The 26,998-nt window shown below is 42.9% G+C and overlaps 1 protein-coding gene across 1 annotated transcript; it reads left to right on the top strand.

Moving 5' to 3' along the window:
- The first annotated feature begins 7,217 nt into the window (after nucleotides 1–7,217).
- On the top strand, nucleotides 7,218–8,157 carry LOC122147636 (olfactory receptor 10A6-like). Its single transcript, XM_042770726.1, has one exon. It carries the CDS (start codon nucleotides 7,381–7,383, stop codon nucleotides 8,155–8,157), a length of 777 nt encoding a protein of 258 aa, XP_042626660.1. The 5' UTR covers nucleotides 7,218–7,380.
- Nucleotides 8,158–26,998: the final 18,841 nt, after the last annotated feature.

Consider the following 26,998-nt stretch of genomic DNA (forward strand, 5'->3'; position numbering starts at 1 on the left):
ATCCAACAGATCCGATTCTCTGAACTGCGTCTGCGGCACAAACTAAGATGGCGGCGCCCATCGCGCATACAGCTCAACTAACGCGGATCGTTATAAAGGTGTTTAAACAAAACAAAACAATTCCACTTGCATATATTTGAAAATCGGAATATCAGCTATTTCATGCCATATCTAACAAATTTGTGATATTTTGAATAAAAAAGGAATAAAAAAGGAAAATGACATAAAAGCAGATCATCATTCATTCAGCTCTGTTGTTTCTGCGGTGTGTTGTCACGTGGACAAGCAATGACGCGTCACCATGGAAACCATAAAGTGACACATCTAATCACGATCGCCTTGAAAAACTCACGCTGGGGGGTCAGCCAGAATATTTTAAACTTACGTGTAAAAGGGTTAATTCAATACTTGTTAAATGGTGTTTGCAGAAAAGTCTGATACAAACAAAAAAATATAAGGGGGATATATATATATCCGTGATGTTGCAACATATATTATTGTGAAAAAGAAGTGCAGTTCAAATCTTATGACGCGTCATAAGGGGGGGGTCGCGGGGCAGCAGCGCATTTATCATGGGGGTCGCGGCTTAAAAGTTTGGGAACCCCTGTCATAGACAATTGGACGAGCTTTTGGGGCAGACCTGTTGAAAAGAGATGGTCATCATCCCTCCTGGGGTGGTGCCGCTCTTCTTTCTAGAAATATGGCACATAGTCTTAGAGTTTGTACTTGACTAACTGGGGCCCAGGTCAGGCAAGCAGACAGACTGGCTAAACCCGACCGGTCTGCTAGCTGCCTCCAGTCACAGAAGTCAGTTAATTCTCAGCACATAGAGACTCTTTCACCTAGATATCACACTATAGGGATTGTGTCTGTTCCCCAGGCTAGAAAATACAAAAAAGTCCAAACCAATTTAAGAGTAACAATTGAAATTGAGGTTCAACAAATAAAAAAACAGATGCAATACGGATAAACAAATGATAAAGCTTGGCTTATTGAATATCAGGTCCCTTTCTACGAAAACACTTTTTGTAAATGATATGATCACTGATCATAAACTAGATGCACTCTGTTTGACAGAAACCTGGCTAAAACCTGATGATTACATTATTTTAAACGAGTCTACACCCCAAGATTACTGTTTATAAACATGAGCCCCGTCCAAAAGGGTAAAGGGGGAGGTGTTGCTTCAATTTATAACAATGTTTTCAGGATTTTCTCAGAGGGCAGGCTTCAAGTATAACTCGTTTGAAGTATTGGTGCTTATATAACATTATCCAGAGAAACAAATGTTAATGATAAATCCCCTGTGATGTTTGTACTGGCTACTGTATTACAGGCCACCAGGGCACCATACAGACTTTATTTAAAGAGTTTGCTGATTTTACATCCGAGTTAGTGCTGGCTGCAGATAAAGTTTTAATTGTTGGTGATTTTAATATCCATGTTGATAATGAAAAAAATGTATTCGGATCAGCATTTATAGACATTCTGAAACTCTATTGGGGTTAGACAACACGTCTCAGGACCTATCATTGTCGAAATCATACTCTAGATTTAATACTGTCACATGGAATTGATGTTGATGGTGTTGAAATTATGCAGCCAGCGATGATATCTCAGATCATTATTTAGTTTTGTGCAAACTACATATAGCTAAAACTGTAAATTCTACTTCTTGTTACAAGTATGGTAGAACCATCACTTCTACCACAAAAGACTGCTTTGTAAGTAATCTTCCTGATGTATCCCAATTCCTTAGCATATCGAAAACCTCAGAACAACTTGATGATGTAATAGAAACTATGGACTCTCTCTTTCTAGCATTTTAAATACAGTTGCTGCTTTACACTTAAGGAGGATAAGGAAAACAGTCTGACAACCGTGGTTGTAATGAGCACACTCCCACCCTAAAGAGAGCAGCCCGGAAAATGGAGCGCAGCTGGAGGAAAACAAAACTAGAGGTAATTCGTATTGCTTGGAGGGAAAGTAACCTATCTTACAGAAATGCATTAAAAACTGCTAAATCTGATTACTTTTAGTCTCTTTTAGAAGAAAACAAACATAACCCCAGGTATTTATTCAATACAGTGGCTAAATTAACGAAAAAATAAAGCATCAACAAGTGTTGACATTTCTCAACATCACAGCAGTAATGACTTTATGAACTACTTTACTTCTAAAGTCGATACTATTAGAGATAATAAATTGTAACCATGCAGCCATCAGCTACAGTATCACCATCAGACAGTGCACTATAGATCCCCTGAGGAACAGTTCCACTCATTCTCTACTATAGGAGAGGAAGAATTGTATAAACTTGTTAAATCATCTAAACCAACAACATGTATGTTAGACCCTATTCCATCTAAGCTCCTAAAAGAGGTGCTTCCAGAAGTCATAGATCCTCTTCTGACTATTATTAATTCCTCATTGTTATTAGGTATGTCCCAAAACCTTCTAACTGGCTGTTATTAAGCCTCTCATCAAAAAAAACACAACTAGACCCCAAAGAACTAGTTAATTATAGACCGATCTCGAATCTCCCTTTTCTTTCCAAGATACTAGAAAAGGTAGTATCCTCACAATTATATTTCTTCTTAGAGAAAAATGGCATCTGTGAGGATTTCCAATCAGGATTTAGACCGTATCATAGTACTGAGACTGCTCTCCTTAGAGTTACAAATGACCTGCTCTTATCATCTGATCGTGGTTGTATCTCTCTATTAGTGCTATTGGATCTTAGAGCTGCGTTCAACACTATTGACCACACTATTCTTTTGCATAGACTAGAACACTTTGTTGGCATTAATGGAAGTGCATTAGCATGGTTTAAGTCGTACTTATGACTGCCATCAATTCGTATCATATCGTTTACAAGTGCAGTATGGAGTACCGCAAGGCTCAGTACTAGGGCCATTACTCTTCACGCTTTTACATGTTACCCTTGGGAGATATCATCAGGAAACACGGTGTTAGCTTTCACTGTTATGCTGATGATACTCAGCTCTATATTTCTTCACGGCCCCGGCGAAACATACCAATTTGAAAAACTAACGGAATGCATAGTCATATATAAAAAAACTGGATGACGAGTAATTTCTTACTGCTAAATTCTGAAAAAACACAGAGGTGTTAATTATAGGGCCAAAAAGCTCTGCATGTAATGACCCTAGAACGCTGTCTAAGCCTTGATGGCTGCTCTGTCAATTCTTCGTCATCAGTTAGGAACCTAGGTGTGCTATTTTGATAGCAATCTTTCCTTAGAAAGCAACGTTTCTAGCATTTGTAAAACTGCATTTTTCCATCTCAAAAAATATATCTAAATTACGGCCTGTGCTCTCAATGTCAAATGCAGAAATGTCAATCCATGTGTTTATGACCTCAAGGTTAGACTATTGTAATGCTCTATTGGGTGGTTGTTCTGCACGCTTAGTAAACAAACTCCAGTTAGTCCAAAATGCAGCAGCTAGAGTTCTTATTAGAACCAGGAAGTATGATCATATTAGCCCGGTCCTGTCAAACACTGCACTGGCTCCCTGTCAAACATTGTATAGATTTTAAAATCTTGCTTATTACTTATAAAGCCCGAATGGTTTAGCACCTCAGTATTCGAACGAGCTCTTGTTACATTATAGTCCTCCACGTCCGCTCCATTCTCAAAACTCTGGCAATTTGATAATACCTAGAATATCAAAGTCAACTGCAGGCGGCAGATCCTTCTCATATTTAGCGCTCAAACTCTGGAATAACCTACCTAACATTGTTCGGGAGGCAGACACACTCTTGCAGTTTAAATCTAGATTAAAGACCCTTCTCTATAACCTGGCTTACACATAACATACTAATACACTTCTAATATCCAAATCCGTTAAAGGATTTTTAGGCTGCATTAATTAGGTAAACTGGAACCGGGAAACACTTCCCATAACACCCGATGTACTTGCTACATCGTTAGAAGAATGGCATCTACGCTCATATTAGTCTGTTTCTCTCTTATTCCGAGGTCACCGTAGCCACCAGATCCAGTCTGTATCCAAGTCAGAGGGTCACTGCAGTCACCCGGATCCAGTATGTATCCAGCCCAGATGGTGGATCAGCACCTAGAAAGGACCTCTACAGCCCTGAAAGACAGCGGAGACCAGGACTAGAGCCCCAGAGACGGATCCCCTGTAAAGACCTTGTCTCAGACGACCACCGGGACAAGACCACAGGAAACAGATGATTCTTCTGCACAATATAACTTTGCTGCAGCCTTGGAATTGAACTGCTGGTTTCGTCTGGCCAGAGGAGAACTGGCCCCCCAACTGAGGCCTGGTTTCTCCCAAGGTTTTTTTTCTCCATTCTGTCACTGATGGAGTTTTGGTTCCTTGCCGCTGTTGCCTCTGGCTTGCTTAGTTTGGGACACTTCATTTACACAGCGATATTCGTTGACTTGATTGCAAATTATTGCACAGATACTATTTGAACTGAGCTGCATGATGACATCACTGAATTCAATGATGAACTGCCTTTAACTGTCATTTTGCATTATTGACACACTGTTTTCCTAATTAATGTTGTTCAGACGGGGAATTGCTTTTGACGCAATCTTTTTTGTTTAAAGCGCTATATAAATGAAGATGACTTGACTTCAGTGATTCTGTTTGTTAACAACAGCTGTTCATCACTAATCAGAACTTAGTTAATCACTTAATTACTTAATTTTTAAAACTTACATGGTTTAAATCAAGGCAATCTATTTACTCAAACGGTTTGAGTAAAGTTTACTTATCGGGTTTTACAGTGCTATTTCTTACTATGGCCTATCATAGGGTGATCACACGTGCCATTTTCCCAGAACACGTCCTGGCCAGGATTTCTATATTGCCTAAAATATCCATGTTTTGGCTTTGTTTGATCTGCGCAGACCAATTGTTGTATAACAAAGTACTTTGATGCCATACACCGATCTGTATGCTCAGTGCTGCTTCAAGTCGAACACTAATATGTACACATATTTGCATCGATTTGACCGTTCTCTGTAGATCCCACCTTCTCACGCACCACGACCGGTCAATTAAACGATCATTACCTTCATTAAGTATGAAAACAGGAAATCAAAGCCAAAACCTGGATATTTTAGTCAATATAGGAATCCTGGCCAGGACGTATCCTGGGAAAATGGCACGTTTGGTCACCCTAGCCTATCACAGACTTTCACAGAGCATGGCCTATCACAGTCTTTCGTTTGCCATGGCCTTTTGCGGCCTTTCGCATAGCATGGCTTTTCGTGGCCTTTCGTATAACACAGACTATCACAGCCTTTCGCATAGCATGGCCTTTCATGGCCATTCACATAACACAGACTATCACGGCCTTTCGCATAGCATGGCCTTTCGCAGCCTTTTGCATAACACAGGCTATCACAGTCTTTCGCATAGCATGGCCTTTTGCAGCATTTTGAATAACATGGCCTTCGCATAGCACGGCCTATCGTGGCCTTCTGGTAAAACTGAATATTATCATTTATGTATCCTGGCCTATTGTGTTTTCATCATTTTATTCACAAACCACATATCTTATCCTCTTGCAAGAGTTTTCTTAAAACAGAGCTTTTAAGGGTTCAATAGCTAGCTAAAGTTCAATTAGCTAGTAAGGCATCACTGTTAAATAGGTGTTCTTAGCCTTCTGCAAGGGTATTGTTCCACAAGGTTTATTTATCGATCTTCATTCTTTGTCCCATGCTTTCTTAGTATTTTTTAAGTGTCATGTGATCCTGTTTATTTGCTTTTGTGGGGGTTCATTTGTTGGTTGGTTCCAATGGTTAGATGGAGTTTTGTCTGCAGAGTCTTTCAAGCATTTGGGGGAGTCAAAACCCAGGTTTATTTATATTAATTTCATTACCAGTATTTACGCTCTTTGTGGTTGTAACCTGGCCTACTTTGGTTTTCTACGTAACATGACCTTCGTGGTCTATCTGCGTTAATCGGCCTGATATGGCCTCTCATCAGCCCGTCGGGCCTTCACTTTACATGGCCTTTCCAGGCTTCACATTACACAGAAATATGATGCCTTTGCACAATATGGCCTAGTGCGACCATCAGGTAAGTCTGAATATTATTGTTTATTTAATTTAGCCTGTCCTGGCCCTTCACAACATTGGCCTATCATGTCTTTTCTCATTACATGAATTACGCATCCTTTGCATTAAATGGTATAATGCGGCCTGTCATAACATAGCTCATACAGTCATTTGTTTATAAATATGTATTAATTATGCCTTTTCATAAAATGTAATGCTAATCTTTTGTCTTCATTTTAGGATATCCAATAAAGAAAGGCCTCAACTGGTGGGTATCAAGTCACACTTCTTTTTGGGCATCCCCAGGATTTGGACAAAGGACAGGGGCTTATGCCAAAACAATTTTTCTATACAACTATTCACTAATTACTTTAACTCACTCACCACCATCCATTAACACTTTACAGAATAAATACCATGTAAACGTTTACCTTCTCTCTGAGTCTTTCTGGTAGAATCTGTGCTCTGCATTTAAGCCATCCAAGTGCACACACACCATGGTATTGAGGGTGGAAGAGAGCACAGGTCATTTACTCCCCCCCACCCCACCTACAATCTCTGCTGGGAACCGAGACTCGAACCCGTGACCTTCAGTTTACAAGTTTCGAGTTTTTAACCATTAGACCACAACTGCCCTGACATGTGTTATGTAATTCTGATATGGAATATGGACGCAATTAATTTTAAATCTATTTTGTAGGTTGAGGACACCTTCAGAGGATACGTCCTATTTAGGATGCATCTTTCGTAATGAGACACAGTTACAGCTTGACTGCTGGGGGCTCTGTGATTGGGTGCAGGGCAGTGAGTGTCAGGTGAGCATGATTAGTACTCTGGTGAGTTGGATAGTTGTGTGTGTGTGTGTGTGTGTGTGTGTGTGTGTGTGTGTGTGTGTGTGTGGAGGGAGAGCCTGACCTGGGAATGGCATTGCTCAAGGCCCTGGACATAAATATAGCCCCATGCCACAAATTCAACATTCATTTTCATGTATATGAAGACTATATATGAAGACTGTCTTCCAACTGATGCTTGACTGACACATTAGAAATTGTAAGATTATGAATTTTAATTTTTAAAATGTATTATTATTATTAAAGTAATATTTTCTTAAACTTGTTTTCCTTTTGTTGTTTATGTATTTTCAGGCTATGCTGCAAAGTGCAACACGTAATATTTCCTTCACACTGGATGCATATAACAGAATACAAGACCTGAAATATGTTTTTGTTGTTGTGCTGGGTTTACTTTACCCAATCATCATCATTGCTAATGGACTGATTATCTGTATAGTATGTCTTGAAAGAAAACTACATAAGCCAATGTACTTGTTTATCTGCAATTTAGCTTGTATAAATGTATACGGTGGCACAGCAGTTTCACCTTTTATCATAGCTACATTCTTGACAGAACACTATCACATAACATGGTTTTCTTGTCTTGTGCAAATCTACTTTATATATACCTATGGTGGTTGTGACATAACAAACCTAACAGTAATGGCTTATGATCGGTATATTTCTATATGCTATCCTTTAAAGTATGACAAAATAGTAACCCCTACAAAAGTGATTTTGGGTATTGTACTAACTTGGCTTATGCCCTTTTTCAGAGTGACCATCACTCTCTCACTTACAGCAAACTTTGACATTTGTGGAGTCATCATTGAAAAAGTATACTGTGATAATTACTCGATAGTGAAACTAGCATGCACTGATATTTTATATTACAACATATATAGCTCAACAATGATTGCCTTTGGGGTTGTACTCCCATTTTTTATAATTATCTACTCTTATGTAAAAATCACTTTAATCTGTTTGAAACTGCCAAAAAGAGGACGAGTCAAACTCTTTAGCACGTGTGTCCCACATCTAATTGCATTATTCAACTTTATTATTGGGATTTCCTTTGAACTTTTGCAAAGCCGATTTGATATGAGACATGTGCCCTACATTATTCGTGTAATACTATCTTTGTATTTCCTTATTTTTACCCCATTAATAAACCCAATCATTTATGGGTTGAGAAAGCATGCAATAAAGGAAGCTATAATGAGAAAACTTTGTCATACGTTTTACCAAAGGCAAACTGTGTAACTTAAGACACATTTTTGTATGCTTCATCATGGAGGCAGCTCAAAATTCTGAGTTGTACATTCTGAGTTATAAAACTAAGGTTGGCAGTTATGTTTTGTCAAGTACACTAGCTAGCTGTGACTACAATACATTACATTCTTTTTCTTGGTAAAATAATCTAGATTAGAAGGTAAGACTTTACAATGGGATCTTATTTATCATTTGATAATGCATTAGTTAACGCATACTTACTATGAAAAATATATTTTTTGTGGAAATGATTAACCTTTGTGTTAATGGTAGTTAATGGTAGCACAGAAAAAATGGTGTAACTTTTAACTTTAATGTGCTATTTATACTTGATGCAAATCAATTATGCACTGTTTCAGTCTCCCCCCACTCTAGGGCTTAGGAGGGGAGGTAGCAAAGGCTTAGAAAATATGATAAAAAATAGACAAACAAACTGTCAGTCCTGTGTTCCTGGTCTTTGTTGTGTTTTGTTCCCCATGTGCTCTATGACCTTGTTTCTCCTGTGTCTCCTGCCCATATTTGGTTTTCCTGTTCCCGTTTGAGCTCCATTAAATTCTCCTGTGTTCCCATCGTTATATCATTTAGTCCCAAGTACGTTAGCCCTCTGTTTATACTTGTCTAGCATCCGGTGTCTAACGTCATTACTTGTTTTCTGCGTTCCATTTGGTTGATTTATTAAAGTGTGTTTCATTGACGCTTCTCTTCTCCTCGCTCCTCATCTTAGAAGTGTGACAAACAAACAACAAAAAAATGAATACGAGGAGAACCCCTTTCAGCCTCAGAGTAAAAACATAACCATGTTAAAGAAGAGTAAGAAATGTTTATTAACTTTGTCAAAAAGTTGTAACAAAAATAGGGAAATACATGTTTAGGAGATAATATTGCCTAAAAAAAAAACAACAAAACAAAACAAAACTCAAACTAACTAAAGTTTAAGGAACTACCTTCCCTTCACAAAAAAACAAAGAGAATCAACAACACAACCTTTCCCGAGCTACCTCTTTTACCAAAAAAAAAAAAAAAAAAAGGAGACAAAAGATTATACACAAAGTAAAAAGGCATTCTCTCTACATTTCACAATTACCACTAAATGAGTAGAACTACAACAGAAAATGTCAGTCTCCAGTTACATAATACCTTTTAATTACCCACACAAGTATAAATGGGTAAGCAAATTAGAAGGCAGTTTCTGATTATCCTCACAAGGGTAAACTGGTAAGCACACTTAAAAGACAGTTGCTGCCACACAGCAAAAAACTATAGGTCTCCTGTACCCCTATACCACAGAAATAATCACTGGCTCTCACTTGAACGTGCACACACTGACAAATTGAGGTCTAAGGCTATCCTCAGCAAAGAATCATCTGAGTGCATTTACATTTACATTTAATCATTTAGCAGACGCTTTTATCCAAAGCGACTTACAAATGAGAACAGTAGAAACAATCAGATCAACAAGAGAACAACAACGGTATACAAGTGCTATGACAAGTCTCAGTTAGTCTAGTACAGAACACGTAGCCAGGTTTTTTTTTTTTTTTTTTTTAAATGAATATGATAGACAAGAAAAAGAAAAGGTAAGTTCTAGTATTAGTTGGTTAAGTGCAGGCGAAAAAGATGAGTCTTTAGATGTTTTTTGAAAATGAGTAAAGACTCAGCTGTTAGAATTGAGATCGGGAGGTCATTCCACCAGCTGGGCGCAGTCCAGGAAAAAGTCAGTGAGAGTGATTTTGAACCTCTTTGGGATGGCACCACAAGGCGTCGTTCACTTGCAGAGTGCAAACTGCTGGAGGGCGCATAAGATTGAACTAATGAGCTTAGGTATGTTGGCGCCGTGCCAGTGGTTGTCTTGTAGGCAAGCATCAGTACCTTGAATTTAATGCGAGCAGCTACTGGTAGCCAGTGTAACCTGATGAGGAGAGGAGTAACATGAGCTGTTTTTGGCTCATTGAAGACAACCCACGCTGCTGCATTCTGGATCAGTTGTAGAGGCTTGATAGTACATGCAGGAAGGCCCGCCAGGAGAGCATTACAATAGTCCAGTCTGGAGAGAACAAGAGCTTGGACAAGAAGTTGGGTGGCTTGCTCTGACAGGAATGGTCTAATCTTCCTAATGTTGTATAAGGCAAATCTGCAGGACCGGGTTGTTGTAGCAATATGGTCGGTGAAGCTTAACTGATCATCCATCACAACTCCTAGGTTTCTGGCTGTCCTGGAAGGAGTTATGGTTGACGAACCCAGCTGTACAGAGAAGTTGTGATAAAACGATGGGTTAGCTGGAACCACCAGCAGTTCAGTCTTAGTAAGGTTAAGCTGAAGGTGATGGTCATTCATCCAGCTAGAAATGTCCAAACAGACAGGCTGAAATGCAAGCAACTACCGTCGGGTCATCTGGTCGGAATGAGAAGTAGAGTTGAGTGTCATCAGCGTAGCAGTGATAGGAAAAGCCATGCTTCTGAATGACAGATCCTAATGACGTCATGTAGATGGAGAAGAGAAGTGGTCCAAGTACTGAGCCTTGAGGAATCCCAGTAGCAAGTTGTTGTGACTTAGAAACTTCACCCCTCCAAGACACCATGAAGGATCTATCAGAAAGGTAGGAGTTAAGCCACTGGAGTGCAGTTTCCAGAGATGCCCATCTTTCTGAGGGTGGACAGGAGAATCTGGTGATTAATGGTGTCAAAAGCAGCAGACAGGTCCAGCAAAATGAGTACTGAGGATTTTTGAAGCTGCTCTTGCCAGTCGCAAGGCTTCAGTAACCGAGAGCAGGGCAGTCTCAGTTGAGTGGCCACTTTTGAAGCCAGATTGGTTGCTGTCCAGGAGGTCGTTCTGTACAAGAAACATAGAGAGCTGGTTGAACACAGCTCGTTCAAGTGTCTTTGCAATGAATGGAAGAAGGGATACCGGTCTGTAGTTTTCTAGAAGTGCTGGATTGAGAGATGGTTTCTTCAGCAGTGGGCTTACCAGAGCCTGCTTAAATGCTGAGAGAAATGTTCCAGAGTGAAGAGAGGAGTTGATAATGTAAGTAAGTGAAGGTATAACTGAAGAAGAAATCACTTGAAGGAGGTGAGTGGGGATCGGATCAAGTGGGCAAGTAGTAGGATGACTGGACAGGATAAGTTTGGAAACGTCCGTCTCTGGAGAGTGGAGAGAAGGAGGAGAGAGAGTGTGCATTAGTCGTTGTGAAGTTATCCTCAGTCTGCGGTCTGGAGAATTGGTCGCTGATGGTTCTTGTCTTATTTGTGAAGAAATGCTGGGAGTGCACAACTTATATTATTTTGGTCACACTCAGGCATGCTTACAATGAGTTGCAGCTGCTGATAATTAGCCTGAGTGAAGGAGAAAACAGATAACACAACACAGGGCACAGAAGCATTTTCTTACAAAAAATAATTCACAAGCAATTAGTAGCATATTTGGCGTGCTGACCGGAGGGAGGGCTCCCAGCTCAGGATAGAGCCTAAACCCAGAGAACCCCCCCCCCCATCCCAAGAATGGGATGATATTAGATTAAGAGTGAGGTGTTGGGGTGAAGGCGGGATGCTAGAAAGAGAGGTAAGTTGGTTGTATATACCTGTATTGTGCTTGTTAAGGTTAGAGCCCGAACCCAGATAACTCCCCCAAAAGAAGCTAATGGTATGAGACAGCAACCGGACAAAAACTTGTGAGTATCCCCCAAAAAATATGCGTGCCGTGAAGAAAAGTGGAGTGTGCGCGAAGGGCCAAATTAGGAGCACGATGGGAGGCCAGGTGAGGGGCTCTCACTGCGACCGAAGGGAGCCGCGGCTCTGCTGCACCGGAAGGGGGAGCCCTGTCCGATGCTGAATAAGCCTAAAAGAAGGGTTGGAAAGAAGATAAGGAGGGGTCGTAACCTTTTGTGGAAGCAGCCTCACCCACGGATTAGCCTCTAGTGCTTAGGGAAGCACGTAGGAAGAGGTAGAAGGAAATGAGCGAGGAGGCCAGTAAGCTTGCGTTGCTGAGCTTGAGTGGCTAGCGGAGGCAGCCTCACGCTAATGTCTGCCACCAGAGGTAGAAGGAAGGGAGTGGGAAGGATAGGAGTTTAGGGAGCCATGCCAGAGGGCAACATTGCGTGCTGCGCTGTAGCTGAAAATGGCACAGTGATTGGTTGAGAAGAGGAGTGAGGCAATGCAGCGTGAGGAGCAGCCGACTCTGGGGCACGGCCCAAACTTGTTGACGGCCTGCTGTGTCTTGAAGCTCAAGGGGAGCCGGAACTTGATCTGGAAGACAATGTAATTTTAAATGAAGTAGGGAGCTATGAGGAAGAGGAGCATGGGCTGCAGTTGTCAGCAGAGGCAGCCTGACATTTAAATCGGCCTCTGGGCTAGTGTCTGCTATGGAAGCTTGAGGCTACTGAAAAGAAAAAAGTGGTCATTAGAAACGGGTGGAAAAGCCAGAGATGTGTGGGCCTGAGTTGCAATCGGAGACAGCCTCACGCTTTCTTCAGCTGCTGTAGGCCACGTGGAGGGAGTGGGGTTTTTGACATCCTGAAGAGCCTGTGCAGCCTGCACAGCTAGTAGAAGCAGCCTCACGCTAGCATGTGTTACAGGAGCTGGAGACCACTGAAAAGAAAGAGAGGTTAGCAGTAGCAGGAGAAATGACAACTTCGACAACATTAAAAAGTAATAAAAAGACAAAAAGGCATAGTTTTTCTCCTAACCACACAAAAAATTGTAAGTATTGAAACAACTTGCCAGCCAAGCTGCACATCAGCTGGTAGAGACTTGGAGAGAGGTGCCTAGCAGTAATCAAAACGCATGCAAATTAGGTTGTTAGTTATATTTGTTCAATAATAATAATTTTAATCATTTCTTTATGATATGTTTTAGTTGTTAGTTTGCACTAGGGGTTGCACAAACTAATCAACTAGTCTACTTCAATGCTCTGCCATGACGCTTTAAGCTTGACTTCGACGAGTCGCTGGTCCTATAGAGGATACAGGATAATAAATCTTTGAAGGACTTCCACATTTATGCTCCATTTCCAAACAGTTAAAATGACAAATAAATGTATACTCAGAAAGTTCCACATGACATGTGTGATTATATTACTGGATGCTCGAAATTGAATGGGAGAATGCACATTCTAAACAGCTTATTGTACAGGTAAGTTAATCGCTGTTCTAATATAATGCGCTGCTGCACTGTAATGCACACACATAGGCTACAGACAGTAGCTAATACGTCACGCGCAAATTGCGCGTGCACAGTATCATTCAGCACAGAAATGTACTGTCTACACTGTTCTGTGATTTCTCAAAATAGCGTAGAATCTGCAAAGTTCAAGCATACATTTCTTAATAACTAAATCCTACAGCATCACTACTACTAGAGAGAGGTTGCCATGTAGAATTAATTCACAAATGCAATCGCTCTCACTAATGCATTCATATAAATGTAATCTTTACTGTGCTACTTTATCTATATTTGATTTAGAACGAGCAAGAATCTGTGAGAAATAAAATGACCCAAAGGCAAAAGAGCTGATAAAAAATGACCTGTTATAGGAGCAATAGCCATGTGGACAGCACTGTGTCATATGCCATAGCTGTGCACACAAGGGGGGTTTGTCACAAGCTCCAGACTTATTTGTTCATTAATGACATCATCAGTGAGTAGTCGACTTCAACTCAACTTTCATCACGTCAAGTCAAGTCAAATCATCTTTATTTATATAGCGCTTTAAACAAAAAAGATTGCGTCAAAGCAACTGAACAACATTAATTAGGAAAACAATAATGCAAAATGACAGTTAAAGGCAGTTCATCATTGAATTCAGTGATGTCATCATGCAGCTCAGTTCAGTTTAAATGGTATCTGTGCAATAATTTGCAATCAAATCAACGATATCGCTGTAAATGAAGTGTCCCCAACTAAGCAAGCCAGAGGCGACAGCGGCAAGGAACCAAAACTCCATCAGTGACAGAATGGAGAAAAAAAACCTTGGGAGAAACCAGGCTCAGTTGGGGGGCCAGTTCTCCTCTGACCAGACGAAAACCAGCAGTTCAATTCCAGGCTGCAGCAAAGTCAGATTGTGCAGAAGAATCATCTGTTTCCTGTGGTCTGGTCCCGGTGGTCGTCTGAGACAAGGTCTTTACAGGGGATCTGTCTCTGCGGCTCTAGTTGTCTTGGTCTCCGCTGTCTTTCAGGGCTGTAGAGGTCCTTTCTAGGTGCTGATCCACCATCTGGGCTGGATACATACTGGATCCGGGTGACTGCAGTGACCCTCTGATTTGGATACAGACTGGATCTGGTGGCCACGATGACCTCGGAATAAGAGAGAAACAGACTAATATGAGCGTAGATGCCATTCTTCTAATGATGTAGCAAGTACATCGGGTGTTTATGGGAAGTGTTCCCGGTTCCGGTTTACCTAATTAATGCAGCCTAAAAATCCTTTAACGGATTTGGATAGTAGAAGTGTATTAGTATGTTATGTGTAAGCCAGATTAAAGAGATGGGTCTTTAATCTAGATTTAAACTGCAAGAGTGTGTCTGCCTCCCGAACAATGTTAGGTAGGTTATTCCAGAGTTTGGGCGCTAAATAGGAGAAGGATCTGCCGCCCGCAGTTGACTTTGATATTCTAGGTATTATCAAATTGCCAGAGTTTTGAGAACGGAGAGGACGTGGAGGACTATAATGTAACAAGAGCTCGTTCAAATACTGAGGTGCTAAACCATTCAGGGCTTATAAGTAATAAGCAAGATTTTAAAAAACAACGTAAAAGTCGACTTTAAAAAAAATCAAAAGTCATTCAACCCCTAGTTTGCACCTATAATTGTTAATTATTTAGGTACACTGTTGCACTTATTTTCTCAAATCTTTTTTTTTTCCTTATCTGTTTATCGGAGTACAAAGTGTGATTTAAAATACAGGTAAAATGCTAGTTTAAATTAATACAGAAAATGTGAGTAATTTCATTGTGTTCTACACGGTTTTGTGTCATGGTTACAAAAATGACATCAAGAGCCATTATATTATCAAGTTGTTTAAAAACTTTTAGCTACAAACAACCTACCTTTAGCATCTTTACTTAAAAACTTGATTTGCAACACGGCCTGCGGCGCTAGCAGAGACAGCCTCACGCTAGCAACTGTTACAAGAGCTGGAGGCCTGACTACATGCGGCACTGCAGCCGGAAGAGCGGCGGTGAGAAGCTGAGCCGAAGCGGAAGCAGGTTTTTCTGCGGTGAGAACTGGGGCACGGCCCAGGCTAATACAAAAAAAAACCCCCATAAAGGGCCATTGTCATCGTCATTGTACAGAAAAAGTTGAGTCTGTAATATTATGGCCAAAGGAGCAAAATCCGTCATTGTACAGAAAAAGTTGAGTCTGTGATATTATGGCCAAAGGAGCAAAACCGGATGCTGGAAAACTGTTGTGGAAGAGAGGTAAGTTGGTTGTATATATACCCGTATTGTGCTTGTTTAGGTGATAAGCTGACGAGCTGCAGCTGGGCCAGACTGATTGATTATCTGATCATGCTCCTCAAGAATCTTGTTAATAAAACATCATATAAATTAAAAAATAAAATAAAATAGAACACCCTGGGTGGTAACATCCCCACCACTAAGTTAACAGACCAGGTTTCGATAACATTTCTGTATCACCAACATGCATGTCACCTAAGCTGTCATCCCAACAGATCTGGACAGAGCATCAGCCACAATGTTGGGGCTGTTCTTCGTATGTCGCTTACTCAGTTAGCTGGATTTGATTGTTGACGATTTGGCATGATCTTGGATCATTTGGTTCTTCGAAGCTCATCCCGGAGTTGCTGTCATAGCAACAGGTCCGTAAACTTAAACTTGCTCGGGAGCAGCCTTATTTCATGTAAACAGGATTAGATTGCATCTTTTTAACCAGAACTGATCCTAAGCATCGTTCTGCTACTACCACTACTTTATTACAAGAGTATCCTACTGATTCAGGGACAATAATTTAAAATAATAATAAATTATAAATAATAAAGATTTTTAAGATGATATAATAATGTTGTGTAGTCCATAATAGCCTACTATAGACACAGCAGATTTTACTCACTGAAATATTTATTCGTCATAAAATTATTACTCTCCTCCTTGAACCGCAACCTTATCGTGGTGGAGGGGTTTGAGTACCCGAATGATCCTAAGAGCTATGTTGTCCGGAGCTATATGACCCCAGGCTCCCAAGGCAAACAGGTCCTAGGTGATGCGTCAGACTAAGAGCGGTTCAGAAGCCCTTTATGAATTCTTTAAAAACGAGGACCATGAAGTCGCCCGGCATGGCACAGCCGGGGCCCCACCCTGGAGCCAGGCCCGGGTTGGGAGCTTGAATGCGAGTGCCTGGTGGCCATGCCTCCCCTCATGGGCTTAGCCCGAAAGAGCAGCATGGGGCCGACCTCCCATGGACCCACCATCTGCGGAAGGAATTGTAAGGGGCTGGTGCATTGTGGATCGGGTAGCAGTCGAAGGCAGGAGCCCCGACAACCCGATCTCTGGACACGAAAACTGGCCTAAGGTATGTGGAATGTCACCTCGCTGGCGGGGAAGGAGCCTGAGCTTGTGCGGGAGGTGAGTGGTATGGACTGGACTGGAGTCAGGCTCACCTCCATGCACAGCTTGGGTTCTGGAACCAAGCCCCTTGAGAGAGGCTGGACTCTGGAGTTGCCCACGGTGAGAGGCGGCGGGTTGGTGTGGGGTTGCTCATAGCTCCCCAGCTCAGTCACCATGTGTTGGAGTTTACCACGGTGAACAAAAGGGTCGCCTCCCTGCACCTTCAGGTCGGGGATAGGTCTCTCACAGTCATTTGTGCTTACGGGCCGAATGGCAGTGTAGAGTACCCGTTTTTCTTGGAGTCTCTGAGAGGGGTGCTGGAAAGTGCTTGAGTGGTGTTCTGTTATTAGAATTCTGTGCAAGTCACAGTTTGTCCATAACGAACACCATGTTCAAGCATAAGGGTGTCCATCAGTGCACGTGGCACCAGGGCAGCCTAGGCCGGAGGTCGATGATTGACTTTGTGGTCGTTTTGTCTGACCTTCGGCCGTATGTCTTGGACACTCGGGTAAAGAGAGGGGCGGAGCTGTCAACTGATCAACACCTGGTGGTGAGTTGGATCCGATGGTGGTGGAGGAAGGTGGACAGACTCTTGGAAATGTTTGGCTGAGCCCCCTGTCAGAGAGATTTTGAACTTCCACCTGGCAGAGCGTCGACCAGATCCCAGGGAGCAGTTGGGGGTTCGGTGCCTTGCTCAAGGGCACCTCAGTCATGAAATTGAAGGTGGGGAGAGCGCTGTACATTCACTCCCCCCACCTACAATTCCTGCCTTCCTGGCTGGCTTGTGGGACTCCTGAGGCAGCTGACGGGTACCAACAGGCCAAGCGGGCTGCAGCCCGGGTGGTTGTGGAGGCAAAAACTCGGGTCTGGGAGGAGTTTGGTGAGGCCATGGAGAAAGACTATCGGTTGGCCTCGAAGAGATTCTGGCAAACCATACGGTGCCTCAGGAGGGGGAAGCAGTGCCCTGCCAACAATGTTTACAGTGGAGGTGGGCAGCTGTTGACCTCAACTGGAGATATCGGACAATGAAAGGAATATTTCGAGGATCTCCTCAACCCCACCGACATGTCATCCATTGAGGAAGCAGAGGCCGAGGGCTTGGAGGTGGACTCATCCATCACCAAAGCTAAAGTCACAGATGTAGTTAAGAAGCTTCTCAGTGACAAGGCACCAGGGGTGGATGAGATCCGCCCTGAGTACCTCAAGACACTGGATGTTGTGGGGCTGTTGTGGGGCATCGCGTGGCAGTCGGGGACAGTGCCTCTGGAATGGCAGACCGGGGTGGTGGTCCCTGTTTTCAAGAAGGGGGACCGGAGGGTGTGTTCCAACTACATGGGGATCACACTCCTCAGGCTTCCTGGGAAAGTCTATGCCAGGGTACTGGAGAGGAGAATTCGGACGATAGTCGAACCTTGGATTCATGAGGAACAATGCAGTTTTCATCCCGGTCGTGGAACACTGGACCAGCTTTATACCCTCGGCGGGGTGCTGGAGGTCTCATGGGAGTTTGCCCAACCAATCCACCTGTATTTTGTGGATTTGGAGAAGACATTTGGCCGTGTCCCTCGTGGCCTCCTGTGGGGGGTGCTCCGGGAGTATGGGGTCCGGGGCCCTCTGTTAAGGGCTGTCCAGTCCCTGTACGACTGGAGCAAGAGCTTGGTTCGCATTGCCGACAGTAAGTCAGACTTGTTCCTGGTACATGTTGCACTCTGGCAGGGCTGCCCTATATCACCGGTCCTGTTCATTATTTTTAAGGACAGGATTTCTAGGTGCAGCCAGGGGTTGGAGGGTGTCCGGTTTGGGGACCACATGATTTCGTCTCTGCTTTTTGCAGATGATGTCATGTTGGCTTCATCAGGCCAGGTCGATGTATCTGTCTGTCGTCGTAAAGAAGGAGCTGAGCTGCAAGGCGAAGCTCTCGATTTACCGGTCGATCTACACTCCTACTCTCACCTATGGTCATGAGCTGTGGGTCATGACCGAAAGGACAAGATCCCGAATATAGGCAGCCGAAATGAGCTTTCTCCGTAGGGTGGCTGGACACACCCTTAGAGATAAGGTGAGGAGCTCGGCCATTTGGGAAGAGCTCAGAGTAGAGCCACTGCTCCTCCACATTGAGAGGAGCCAGCTGAGGCGGCTCGGGCATCTGTTCTGGATGCCTCCTGGACATATTCCTAGGGAGGTGTTCTGGGCATGTCCCACCGGGAGGAGGCCCCGGGGAAGACCAAGGACACGTTGGAGGGACTATGTCTCTCGGCTAGCCTGGGAACGCCTCTGTATCCCCCGGCAGAACTGGAGGAAGTGTCTAGGGAGAGGGAAGTCTGGGTGTCTCTGCTTAGACTGCTGCCCCCGCAACCCAGCCCCTGATAAGCGGAAGAAGATGGATGGATGGAAAATTATTACTTCATAATTGTATTTGTGCCTTACCCACATGCTATACAGATAATATAGAGTCGTGCATTAATTTGAGTGATGACTGCTATTATGGGAGTTGCTTGATGGAGCACAGGAGATGCCGATAAGATGATCTTGACCTTTAAGAAACTTTCATTAATGCTGTCACGTAACAAATCCAGATATAAAATTAAATGAATAGCTAGTTACTACATTGAAATTAAAATGTAAAGACTATACAAAAATTAAAAATCACGAATCTAAATAATTGGGAATCATGTAAAAAAAAATTAATAAAATAAAAACACATGCACATTTCATTTATCTATTATCACATTTATGTAGTTTTGTTCACTTTTGTTTTCCAGAAATTTGTCAAGTTTTTCGTCAGGTGTCTTTTTAAATTATATGATGTCATTACGTTGGCGTCTTGACACCAACCAATCACTGTACTAATGATTGTGTTTTCGAGTATCGATACATAGCCCCTTTTAAACCAACCCATGAATGCGCAATTATCTCAGATAACTCAATCCAGCCATACTAATCATCAACAACAGGTGCTTTCGAAGAACCGAATTAGCCAGATCCTGATTAGGGGCAGCTGTGGCCTAATGGTTAGAGAATTGGACTTGTAACCAGAAGGTCGCAGGTTCAAGTCTCAGTGCTGGCAGGAGTTGTAGGTGGTGGGGAGTGAATGAACAGCGCTCTCTTCCACCCTCAATACCAATGGCTGAAGTGCCCTTGAGCAAGGCACTGAACCCCCAGATATAGCTGCATATAGCTGATATTGCCCCCACTGCTCTGGGTGTGTGTTCCCAGTGTGTTCACTTCTCACTGCTATGTGTGTGTACTTGGATGGGTTAAATGCAGAGCACCAATTCCGAGTATGGGTTACCATACTTGGCAAATGTCACGACTTTCACTTTCACTTTTATTAGCACAATGATATCATCTTGTAAGGGGAAGTCTGACTCCTAGCCCCATAAGTTGTGGGTTCGAGTCTCGGGCCAGCAATACCATGACTTAGGTGCCCTTGAGCAAGGCACTGAACCCCCAACTACTTCCCGGGCACCGCAGCATAAATGGCTGCCCACTGCTCCGGGCGTGTGTTCACGGTGTGTGTGTGTGTGTGTGTGTGTGTGTGTGTGTGTGTGTGTGTTCAATGCTGTGTGTGTGCACTTGGATGGGTTAAATGCAGAGCACGAATTCTGAGTATGGGTCACCATACTTGGCTGTATGTCATGTCACTTTTTTTCACTTTGTCACTTTTGTATGTGACATTTCATCTCGGATGTAATAAGTGACATACAAAGAATGGGTACATTTGATGTGCTGGATCTGGAGGTTGAAATCTTGAAGCTTAAGAGCCCAGCGCAGTAAATGCTATTTGGAGTAAGACATGTTTGACAGAAAAGTTAGAGGTCTGTATACACAATTATGGGTAGAGCACTACCCCCAATATACACCTCAAAATTCTGTAAAGCCCACAATAAAGCTAAAGCTTCTTTTTCAATTGTGATATAGTTTAGTTGACACTTTGAGAACATAAAACACAGGGTTTTAAATGCCTTCATCAACCTAACCAACATTATATATTATATTTACCATGTGGCTTTTCAAATAACCAACATTATATATTATAAGGCTACATAAAACGAGCAAAGAGCGCTCCTTAAGCGGTCATTCACTCCAGCTCCAGCATGAATGCAGTTACAGTATCGTGATTATGGTTAAATAAGGTAAAAGACATGTAATATAACCGTTACATTTATTTTCAAATTAAATATAACACATTTATCATTCAGTCAGTGCTTTTAAATATGATAGTTTAAGCGCAACTTGTGTAGAATTATGGAGTAAAAAGGCTTAACGCTCATTACGCACTGTGATCTTTTAATTCTATCTCAACAAAATAAATAGCCATTAGACTCAATAAGGTTAAATTAAGTCTTTCTTTAGTTTACGCACTGTGATCTTTTAATTCTGCTAAACTTCAATTACTAAAACTGAAACTAAATAAAAATGAAATAGAAATGTGTTCACAAAATAAAAACTAAACTAAAACTAACAAAATTGTTATTGAAACTAATAAACACAAAACTAAATTTTATTGCAAATTTGAAAACGATATTCAAATAGAATGAAATTTTTTTTTTAATAATCTTAGATCACAGTCAGAATTCCACCTAAATACTCTTGTTGTGCTTAGGAGGTCGGTGAGAGGAGCAACTACAAAGGAAAAGTTTCTGCAAAACCCTCTGTAGTAACCTGACATTCCCAGAAACCAATAAAGCTCACGCTAGTTGTTAGGTTTGGGAAATTAAAGAATAGCTTTCACTTTAGCTTCCACAGGTTTTACCTGGCCCTGACCTACCTTTTTCCCCAAGGTAAGTTACTGAAGCCTTCCCCATCTCACACTTAGGCAGGTTTAAGGTTAGCAAAACATGTTTTAACCTTTCAAAAACCATTTCTAAGGTCTTGATATCGTCTTCCAATGACTCTGTAAACTACAATATCGTCAAGATATGCATCACAATTAGGTACATCACCCAACAAGTTATGCATCAGCCTTTGGAAAGTGGCCAGTGCATTTCTCATCTCGAAAGTGAGGACAGAGTATTCTAGGAAGGCATTTGGTGTAAAAGATGCAGCACAGACAGTAAGTGGCACTTGCCAATAACCCTTTATAAAAAACATTTCTAACAAAACCCAATCAACCCAACCAACCAAATCAATAATCCAAAATAAGAAATTTAAATAACACTGAATTTTTACTTTGCCACTGAAATTCACTACAAAGAAACTCTATACAAAGCCGGTAAGTGCCATCTGCCTTTTGAACTAGTAAGCATTGTAGTAAATTAAGCATAGTGAGATGAACATAATCATAACAGGTTATTATTATTTATATTAATCTTCAGGAATTATTTGTAGCATTATAGCATTAATAGTACAATAAAATGATTTGTTTATCCGCAGGACGGACAGTGTTAATCGTCTATTGACTCTAAGTAAAATTATTTTTCTGGCCAAGAAAAATAATTTTACTACTAATACATTGCTCCCAGAGCATGTAACAAAACCGGAACATTAAAGTGACCTCGTCCTGTGAGCAGCAAACACAGACAACCAGGTGTGAATACATATGGATGTTTATTAAACTACACTACAGGGGAACAATCAAAATCCAAACATAAAAAAAACACACAAAAAATAAACACAGAAACCAAAGCAAGGAAAGCATGGATTGAGATTGAGAGAGAGAGAGTGCACTGTAGAGAGCCCACTGCTCTGGGTGTGTGTTCATGGTGTGTTCATGGTGGAGTCGCGAGGTTTCCAAGGTTATGGGTGTCTCCAGGGAAATGCTTGTGAAGAGAAGGCCCACTTTTTGGGGGCGGGGGGAGGTTTTATCTGGTTTCCCTGTAACACCCATTTTGGTTAGATTGACCAAGGCGTTTAGTTTCAGCGTGAAAGTGTTTCTTTGTCCCAGTGACACCTCATTTGCATGCTTTATGACTGTCCTGAAGAATTGGTGTAGTTTTACCCAAAATATGGTACAAAAAGTATGATGCATTTCACAATCACAGAGTACATCATGGTTTGAGGAATAAAGAGCAGATCATTTTGATACCAAGAATGAAACATCTAGAAGATATTAAACCAGAGATACATTCATAAACCTAAATATTAGCATTTAGAACTTAACTAATGCAAATAAACAGTGGTAACTAGACTAATGCAATAGGGAAACATACAGACAACACATGCATATACCAGATAAATTTTTAACTGATTGATTACAGTCTAAAATAAAGAAAACGTCTTTATGTATGTGTGTGTGATGTGTTTTGAAATTGTGGAGACAGACCACTGGTCTAGTCAGGCCATTGGTGCCTGGCACAGGGGTCATTTACTCCTCTTTGGAATGTGTTTGTGTTTGGTACCAAGATGGTGGCGCGTCCACACGCAGCAGCTTCTCTCTGTCCCGACAGAACGGTGTTTTCGTGTTTTTTGTCTTGGGAGTCGCAGTGTTTTTGTACGTCATCATCGCGTCTATCTGTCTTTAAGTGCGCATACAGTCGTGAGTTTCTGCTGGATGTTGGCAGAGCCACATTTTTAGAGTTAAACTCCACGCACGCGGAACAGCTGCGGGCCCTCGGTCTGCTCGGGAGGCCTACATCATCACCGACCCCCACTACTGCATCTCGCCCACAGCGGAGGCGCCACAAATGGCGTGAGAGGAAGCAGAAGAGGGGTAAGCGTGAAGGTATCCGGGCTAGGCTAACGGCTAACCCACACAAGCCATCTATCCCCACCATCGTACTGGCTAACGTACGCTCTTTGGACAATAAACTGGATACATCCGATTACTACGTTCAACTCAAAGGACTGTAAGAGACTGTTGTGTTTTTTTTTGTATTCACGGAAACATGGCTCAGCGACAGCGCTCCGGACTGCGCCATTCAGCTCGACCAGCTGACGTGCTATCGAGCAGACAAAGCTCGCATCGCGGGAGGCAAAACCCGCGGCGGCGGGCTTTGTTGTTTACATCAATGATGCGTGGGTGCCGCGATGGCTGTTGTGTGATCTGCAAACACTGCTCACTCCTGGTGGAGTTTTATGATTATTAAGTGCTGGCCGTTCTATCTACCAAGGGAATTTAACTGCCATACTGCTCGTTTCGGTTTACATTCCCCCGAACAACAACAACAGCAACAGGAACGATGCACTAAATGAACTGTACCAGCACATCAGTGAGCAGCAGACAGCACACCCCGATGCTTTTCTCATCATAGCTGGGGTTTTCAACCATGCTGACTTAAAGAGTGTGTTTCCAAAAATACACCAACACATTAACTTTCCAACACGAGGTAATAACATTTTAGACTTTGTTTACACCACACAAAGAGGAGCTTACAAAGCCCTCCCCCTCCCCCACCTCGGTGCCTCAGACCACATCACTGTCATGCTAATGCCTGCATACAGCTCGTTAAAGTCGCCAAACCAGTTCAGAAACAGATTCAAGTGTGGCCAGAAGGGTCGTCTGACGCTCTCCAAGACTGCTTTGATACAACTGACTGGAATATGTTTAAGCAGGCTGCCACTTACAATAACACCACTGACCTCCAGGAGTACTCGGAGACTGTCACTGCCTATATCACCAAGTGTATTGAGGATGTAACAGTCACAAAAACCATCACTGTCCAACCAGAAGCCGTGGATGACAGGGGAGGTCTACAGACTCCTGGAGACGCGGAACGCTGTCTTCAGAGCTGGAGATGAGGGGGGCCTGAGAACAGCCAGGGCCAACCTATCCCGTGGCATCAGAGAGGCTAAGAGACAAGGAGACGCCTCCAGGAGGATAGCCCATCAATTCAGTGACAGCAGAGACACTCCGAGCCTGTGGCAGGGGATACAGACCATTACGGACTACAAGCCCCCACAGCGGACCTGTGACAGCAACATCTCTCTGCTGAACGAGCTGAACACCTTCTTCGCTCGCTTTGAGGCACAAAACAGCTCCACTGCACAGAAGACTCCACCTCCTCCCAGTGACCAGGTGATGATGCTGAACCCCGGACAGCATGAGGAGATCCTTCAGCAGGATCAATGCACACAAAGCTCCGGGTCCTGACAACATTCCTGGGCGTGTACTGAGAGACTGTGCAGCAGAACTCACTGATGTCTTCACAGACATTTTCAACATCTCACTAAGTCAGGCTGTTGTTCCCACATGCTTCAAAGCTACCACCATCATTCCAGTCCCGAAGAAGCCATCTCCATCCTGCTTCAATGACTACCGTCCTGTTGCACTTACTCCCATCCTCATGAAGTGCTTCGAACGGCTAGTCATGCACCACATCAAGTCTGCCCTCCCCCCCCCTCCCTCCCTCCCCCTGGACCCATTCCCCCTCCCTCCCTGGACCCATTCCCAGTTTGCATATCGATCCAACCGATCGACCAATGATGCCATCTCAACTACCCTCCACTCAGCACTCACACATCAAGAGAAAAAAGACTCATACGTCAGAATGCTGTTCATAGACTTCAGTTCAGCATTCAACACAATCATCCCTCAACAGCTCATTCACAAACTGGTCGAGCTGGGGCTCAACACTTCGCTGTGCAACTGGCTGTTGGACTTTCTGACTGGAAGACCTCAGGCAGTACGTGTCGGCAGCAACACATCCAGCACCATCACATTGAACACTGGGGCCCCCCACGGATGTGTGCTGAGCCCCCTCCTCTTCACTCTGCTGACACACGACTGCACACCGTCACACAACTCCAACCTCTTCATTAAGTTTGCGGATGACACGACTGTGGTGGGTCTCATTAGCAACAGAGATGAGACAAACTACAAGAGCGAGGTGAGCCACCTGGCCGGGTGGTGCAGTGACAACAATCTGTCTCTGAACGTGGAGAAGACGAAAGAGATTGTTGTTGACGTCAGGAGAGCGCACACTCAGCATGTTCCTCTGACCATCAATGGTGCGACTGTGGAGAGAGTGAGCAGCACCAAGTTCCTGGGTGTGCACATCACAGAGGACCTCTCCTGGACCGACAACACCGCAGCACTGGCCAAGAAATCACAGCAGCGTCTCTACTTCCTCCGCAAACTGAGGAGAGCCAGAGCCCCACCCCCATCATGTACACCTTCTACAGAGGCACCATCGAGAGCATTCTGACTAGCTGCATCACTGTGTGGTGATGTGCTGCCGGAAGACTCTGCAACGCATAGTGAGAGCAGCTGAGAAGATCATTGGTGTCTCCCTCCCCTCCCTCCAGGACATTTATGGAACCCGTCTCACTCGCAAAGCCCTCTGCATTGCAGGTGATCCCACTCACCCGTCACACAGCTTCTTCAGTCTGCTGCCATCAGGGAGGAGACTGCGGAGTCTCCAGGCCAGGACCAGCAGACTGAAGGACAGCTTCCCGAACTCCATCAGGCTGTCCAGGAAGCACTGAACTCGCCACCCCCCGGAACTGAACTCGGTCTCCCTAAGATACGATTGCACCCCTTTGTGCAGCGTCCCACTACCTCTTCACCATCACATGCCCCCAGTCATTCTACCTCCTCATCAGTCAGTTTAAATAAAGACCACTTTGAAATAGACTGAATAAGCTATTTTTGTTATGCACTAAAAATCTTTTTATCTGCACCATTTTGTCTTTTTTTAAATCCACCTACCATATACCTTTAACTTATATTATATAAAAACATATTTATATTTTATTTTTCTACTATTATGTCTTTTTTTACATTCCCTTATTGTATAGTTTTATCTTATATTTTATATTTGATCTAGATTTTAGGCTCTGTTACTGTTAGTGTTATCTGTATGCACCGAGGGTCTGAGAGTAACGCAATTTCGATTCTCTGTATGTATGTACTGTACATGTGGAAGAATTGACAATAAAGCAGACTTGACTTGACTTGACTTGTTTGAAGTTTGATGGGGGAGACCAGAGAGAGCTGATCTGTCTAGCCTTTTCTTGATAGTGGTACAACCATTTATCTTTAGCACCCATATAAATGTCAACAGTGGGGCCAGGTTTATAATTTATATGCAAATGTCAAAAGGATAAAAGGGTCTCTTAAGACATAAAGTGTAACCACCCATCAATGATCCTAAGCAGACGCTACAGCATGGTGAGCTCCATGGACTCTGACTATACTGAGGTTCTTCCTGGCACATCAGAGAAGAGAGGCAGGTACCGATGCATTAATTGGATAATCTGATCGCTCTCCTCAGGTTCTAGATGGGAGAGAAAATAATGTAGATTCTCTTTCATGGAGTATGGACCTGTGAATCTAGCATGGAGGGGTGATGCAGGCTCAGGTAAAAGTACAAGAACTCCATTGTTCGGCAGAAAATT

This window comes from Cyprinus carpio, chromosome A15 (genome assembly GCF_018340385.1).
Source record: "Cyprinus carpio isolate SPL01 chromosome A15, ASM1834038v1, whole genome shotgun sequence".
Taxonomy (NCBI): domain Eukaryota; kingdom Metazoa; phylum Chordata; class Actinopteri; order Cypriniformes; family Cyprinidae; genus Cyprinus; species Cyprinus carpio.

Excerpts from the sequence above, each read along its gene's own strand:
- LOC122147636 (XM_042770726.1), top strand. The coding sequence starts at position 7,381 with ATGTACTTGTTTATCTGCAATTTAGCTTGTATAAATGTATACGGTGGC.